At 47.9% G+C, this 6270-nt stretch overlaps 1 protein-coding gene and 1 non-coding gene across 2 annotated transcripts; both read right to left on the reverse strand.

Annotated features, from left to right (window-relative positions):
- Positions 1 to 4684: 4684 nt before the first annotated feature.
- TRNAL-UAG lies at positions 4685 to 4764 on the reverse strand. The gene has a single exon. It is a non-coding gene; the product is annotated as a tRNA-Leu (tRNA).
- Positions 4756 to 5491, reverse strand: LOC123440501 (ferredoxin, root R-B1-like). The gene has a single exon (XM_045117066.1). It carries the CDS (start codon positions 5413 to 5415, stop codon positions 4966 to 4968), a length of 450 nt encoding a protein of 149 aa, XP_044973001.1. The 5' UTR covers positions 5416 to 5491; the 3' UTR covers positions 4756 to 4965.
- Positions 5492 to 6270: the final 779 nt, after the last annotated feature.

Raw genomic sequence — 6270 nt, forward strand, 5'->3', positions numbered from 1 at the left:
CCGGTGCAGCACACGTAAAACGCACACCTCACACACACGTTTTACCAGCCGCCATCATCCTCGAACCACTGACCCATCTTCAAGAAAGAGATCCGCATCATCCTTGCCAGTCCAATCATCCGTCGACGCCACCACGGCGCCCAACGGCGCCACCGCCCTGCGCTCATCCGTCCAGATGCGAAGACTCGAGGAGATCTGTCGTGCTTAGCACCTGCCAACCAGGCATGACTCAGCGTAGCACCTGTCGGCCAGGCATGACTTGACAGCTCCACCAAAATTCCGTGCAAGACGAAGCCGCTCAACCTCCTGCCTCAGTCTGCCAGCGCTGCTCCACAAACGATGCTCCCAAGAGAGAAATGGCACCGCAGTACGGCCATCGTCCGATCTGGAAGACCAGATTCTAGGGTTTCCCCCGAAGCAGTGCCCACCACCAGCAACCGTTCAGGACCCACACAGTGCCCACCACCACTCAGCCCTCAAGGCGACGCCTTCAGGAAGGTCACGACGTCAAGGACGCCGCCGCCGCCCACCGGAGTTAGGGTTTTCACCCAAGAGGCAAGGAAGGGGAGCAGAGGAGCAGATGTATATCGACGTCTCCAAAAAGAATAACGGCGCCCTTGAGCATCGTCGTCGGCGCGGCCGGCCTGGGCCAACCAAGGGGTTTCCCCCAATCCGAATCTCCTCCATCGGCTTCACCCGCAGGAAGCGCCCAGGCAACCACGCCGGCACCGCGAAAAATCCGCAGGAGAGAGGCCCACAGATCAGGACCTGGGGGACGCAGGTGGCGGTGCGGGCAGTGGCCGACGAAGGGGAACAACACACCTCCACAACTACACTTCCAAGAAAGATAGCGGCACCCGCGGGCGTCGCCGTCGCGGCTCCGATGAAGACCGGAACAAGGATTTCTCCCGGAGCTACGTTGGATATCCACCGCCACCGACCGCTGAGCATGGCTGCCACGCACCATCACGACCCCCAGCCAAGGCCACTGCACCGCGCGCCCTGGACACTGCTCGTGCCCAGCCGACCAGCGCAGCCGCTCCCTACCACCAGGGCCGAGTGCCCCGCCAGATCCGGCCATGGAGCCCCGGATCCGCCCTCCGCCGCCGCCGATTGGCGAGATCACACCGGATCCCGCAACCGCTGACGCGGGGCGCCGCCGTTAGAGCCCGAGGGCCGACGCAAGGGGCCCCGCTGCCGCCATCCACGGGGCGCGCGCGGCTTCATCGGCGTCCCCTCCGGCAGAGGCGAAGCGGAGGGGGCGGAGAGGGGGTCCGGTGGCGGTGCGGTACGGGGGCGGGCGGCCGGGCGGGAGGCTGCGTGACGGAGCTCTCGCCCAAGGGCGCGGGCGGAGGCGGAGGCGATCCGATCTGAGCTGGGAGGCGGGCGGAGGCGGAGGCGATCCGATCTGAGCTGGGAGTTGTCCTGTAGTTGTTGTGCGTGAAATCTAAGAGTGTCTTTTCGGTAGCCTCTTGTGTGTGCGTGAACACTCTTTTGGTAAGAGGTGACATAAGCAGGCTATAAGGATTAGAATATTATATTCTTACTTAGTTGGAGAAGAGAGAAGAGAGAAGAGAAGTGGACTCTTCGTGAGTAGCCAACTGCAACACGAGACCCAACACACTTTGTGAGATTGTAAGGTCGGTCAACTACTAGTAGTACACATCTAAAATTTACTATTGTATATGTCACCTATTAGATTGACTCTATATGACATGGCAACTCCTTATAGCCGATTCTTGAATGTATTATTAACCATGCTTGAGACTTAGAGCATATACAACATGACTTGACAAATCCGACTTTATATACGCTTGCGGACGTGTCCGCTCACAACGTTGGACTGCCCCTTGTATGGGCGGCTGCCGTACATCCACACATATCAAATGTGAAACCTTAAATCCATGCACATCAATTATACCCCTTCCGTTTCTAAATATAAATCTTTTAAAAAAAATCACTAAGGAACTATGTACGGAGGAAAATGAATGAATCTGTACTATAAAGTATGTCTATATACATCCGTATGTAGTTCCCTAGTGAAACCTCTAAAAAGACTTATATTTAAGAACAGATGGAGTGCGATACAAATTATCTGAATTAAACAGTTTAAAAAAAGCAAAACAAATTACAGTTCAACAATTCAGACATGTCAAAATGAAATTAATGTCCGATTAGCCGCTAAATGGCTGGCCGAATCATTCACCGGACGCCATCCATGCCGCCTGCTCCGAAGCCATCATTATGTCCAACTCCACTTGCATCCGGGTCGCATGCTCCGCGTGCATCTTTGTTGCATGCGTCGCTGCTTTCGTAGCCGCCCTCGCTGCCTCGTACTCATTATGATTGCTGATCTTCTTTTTTTTTTGTTCGCAATCCACTTCTTTGCTTGCTCATCCAAGAGGCATTTGTGTGCCAACATGATCTTCGCATCTCTCCAAATGTCTTGGCATTTTTCAACTCCCATTTGATCGCCGCCTCATGCTTCTCCAATTCGATCATCTCCCTCTCAATTTCCACCTTTTTCTTTTCTCTCTTGTAGTCCCATTCCACCCTCTTATTTCGCGCATTCAACATGAGCTTATACATCTCCTCTTTCTTGTTTCCCCTCATCCAAAAAATACCCGTCCATGTGTAGGACATTTTTGTTGTCGCGGCATCACGGGAGGCCCTTGCCTTCTCCCACTTGTTTCACATGACTTGTCGGTTATATCTTGGCGTGATGGCTTGTGTCTTGTCCATTCTTCATTTTCGTCATCCAACCCAATTGATTGGTGGGAGCTTAATGATGGAAATATGCCCTAAGGGCAGTAATAAATATGTTATTATCATATTTTCTTGTTCATGATAAATGTTTATCTTCATAAAGGAGGAGATCGTCACTTCCTCCAGCGATGAGAAGGAAAAGGCGTGGCAGCAGTAGTAGCGCCTGTCCTCCTAGACGCCGTGATCATGTCGAATGAGTACAAAGTGTAGATGGTGCTGATGCTCCGATGCTCCCTCCTCCACAACCACGGTCTGAAACCTCTTCTCCACCGCGTCAAGGCAGAGCCGCATTTGCCTCCTCATCGACGGGTGAAGGCGGGTGCCTCCTTTCCCTCCCTACTTCCCCCTCTACCCCGTCCCGTGCAACTGCGGCATCCAAATCAGACGACGCGTGAAGGAGGAGCGGATGTCACCACCGCTGTGCTGCGTGATGGACGATATGCTGATTTGTGTTTTGCTCTTCTATGATATTTTGGTGTAAACCATTCTGAATAAAACATCTTCCTCCGTTCCTAAATACTTATATTTGGAGAGTGCATTGTGAACTGAATAAAACTAATTCTCCCCAACTACAATTATTTAGATACATAGCAAGTACATGAGAACACTGAGTATTTTTACTTGTGTATGTAAATGCGGTACATTAATAAATTCGATTGTTGTTCCGAACTATTTATTGAACAAAACCTAATTGTCCACATTCACAGAAGAAGAAAAATTGTTATTAAATAATATTTTGAAGATAACATTGAGCTTTCTTGATTGTCGTAATTATGTTGATGGTCCTAAATTGAAACACTATTGTTGTAAAGAATATGTTGTAGAAAACGTTATCTGTTTGATTTTTTTTCTGGCGAGTACACTTCTTTGAGAAAGAAAAACACTAGTATGTGTAAGTAATATTTTGAATGAAACATACAAGTGTACCTTGGGAAATTTGATTCGAAGCATAATCAATTTGATTGTTGTCGTCAACAATTTGTTTGAAAATACATAGTTGTTGTTGTCAAGATTGCTTTGAAGATAACATGGTGCTTTCATGATTTTTGCAATTACGATCTAGTATTATTTTTAACAATTTTTGGTGTAAGAATATTTTACAGAAATAATAGGACTGTGGTATTTTGACCTGAAAAAAATTGTTTTTTAGAGAACATTTAAAAAAAATACCGGTTTTAATAACATTTTGAGTTAAGATGCAACTTTTACATTGTAAAATTTGACTTGTAAATATGAATGCAATACATAAACAAATGTATTTTTCAAAAATGACAGGGAGTGTTGGCTGTTGAGCGTAGAGATAAACAGGGTATTTTCGAGGCAAACATCTTAAAAAATACCAGTTGTAATAACATTTTGAGAAAACATGCAACTTTACATAGCAAAAATTAACTTGTAAATATGAATGGAATACATAAACAAATGTATTCTTCAAAAAGGGTAGGAGAGTGTTGGCTGTTGAGCGCAGGGATTAACAGGGTATTTTGAGAAAACATGCAACTTTACATAGCAAAAATTAACTTGTAAATATGAATGGAATACATAAACAAATGTATTCTTCAAAAAGGGTAGGAGAGTGTTGGCTGTTGAGCGCAGGGATAAACAGGGTATTTTGAGAAAACATGCAACTTTTTTGAAAAAACATGCAACTTTACATAGCAAAAATTAACTTGTAAATATGAATGGAATACATAAACAAAATGTATTCTTCAAAAAGGGTAGGAGAGTGTTGGGTGTTGAGCGCAGGGATAAACAGGGTATTTTGAGAAAACATGCAACTTTACATAGCAAAAAATGACTTGTAGATATTAATGCAATACATAAACAAATGTATTCTTCAAAAAGGGCAGGGAAGCGTTGGCTGTTGAGCGCAGGGATAAACAGGGTATTTTCGAGGCAAACATCTTACATAAAAAAATGACAGCTGTGGGATTTGAACCCACGCCCTTTCGGACCAGAGCCTAAATCTGGCGCCTTAGACCACTCGGCCAAACTGTCTTCGATGTACTACAGAAGGAGTATACCTCTTTAAATTAGTAGAGAAGGATAGCGAAACTGAAGATAAGCCATTCAGCCTGAGCACACAAATCATACAGCGTACATGACGATACTACTCCACTACACATCAGCATATACTTGTGCAAGGCACAAACTATCGGACTCGACACGAAAACTCCGGCACGAATTGGTCTAGCTAAGCTAGTGCACCTCCTCTTCCTTGTGGGTGTAGATGACGCAGTCCGCCCGGGGGTAGGCGACGCAGGTGAGCACGTACCCCTCGGCCATCTGCGCGTCGTCCAGGAACGACCCCTCCGACTGGTCCACCTCGCCGGACTCCAGCTTCCCCGCGCACGTCGAGCAGGACCCGGCCCGGCACGAGTAGGGCAGCTCCACGCCGGCCTCCTCCGCCGCGTCCAGGATGTAGGCGTCCTCGGCCACCTCCAGCTCCGTCTCCGCGCCGTCGGGCCCGACGAGCTTCACCTTGTGGGCCGCCGCCGCCGTTCTGAACCTCGTCGACAGCCTCCCGCCGCTCGTCGTCGGTCGCTTCAGGGAGGTCCTGGTCGGCGCCGCCGCGGCAGTGAACGTCGGCATGCGCCTGACGCCGGTGGCAGGGACGCACACTGTTGCTGCAGCACCCAGGGTTGCCATGGTTCAAAACAAGGCAGAGCTTCGCTTGTGAGCACCGTGCGATCACAGCTTGAGAATGGTAGAGCACACGCACACGCACACGCGCGCGGTATTAATAGGCGTGCGTGCGTAAGATGTTGAACTGCACCAGTAGCAACCTCGCCAGGAGCGTACGTACGTGGCTGGTGTCCTTGGGAAATGGCCATCGGTGACGAGTGACGACACGAAGGTGCTAGCACAAAGAAGAAGCATCCGAACATATCCAACTTGATCGAGAGAAGGAAGGGGTACAGCCGTGCATGTGTCGACGTGCCGTGCAGGTGTTCTCGTGCTGTCCGTGCACGAAGAGGGTGTCTAGCGCGCGCGGCCTCACCCACGCGCACGCCTCACTTGGGCTGGCACCAAAAAGTAGTGCTGTTTCTTTTCTATCTTTTCCGTTTATGTCACTTTTTGTTCATTTTCTCTGCTCATACATATTACTGTATTTCAGGTAACTTTTTACTTAAGGCTAGGATTTCTTTTATTACTCCTTCTGAACCATTGTGCTAAACCAGCAACAATTAATATGGATAGGAGGAAGTAGTGTATTTTTTTTTAATTGCAATTTTTGATGGTAGCTTACCAAGCTGATTGCTTGGTTGGAAGTAGTGTATTTTGAATAAAATATGTTAATGTTTGTCCGTATCAGTTACAAAAAACTGTTCATGTATTTACGTAACGAGAAGTGTCAAGATGGTGTGACATTGCGGCAGCAATTTTTGCAAAATGTGTGGACGTGGCTTCGCTAATTGGAAAGATCAATATTAAACATTTTCTTCGTTCATGTAATCAAGCGCATGTGCTACCTAACTATAGTTACTGTGATAAGTTTTCTAT

Source organism: Hordeum vulgare, chromosome 3H, assembly GCF_904849725.1.
Source record: "Hordeum vulgare subsp. vulgare chromosome 3H, MorexV3_pseudomolecules_assembly, whole genome shotgun sequence".
NCBI classification, from domain to species: Eukaryota; Viridiplantae; Streptophyta; class Magnoliopsida; order Poales; family Poaceae; genus Hordeum; species Hordeum vulgare.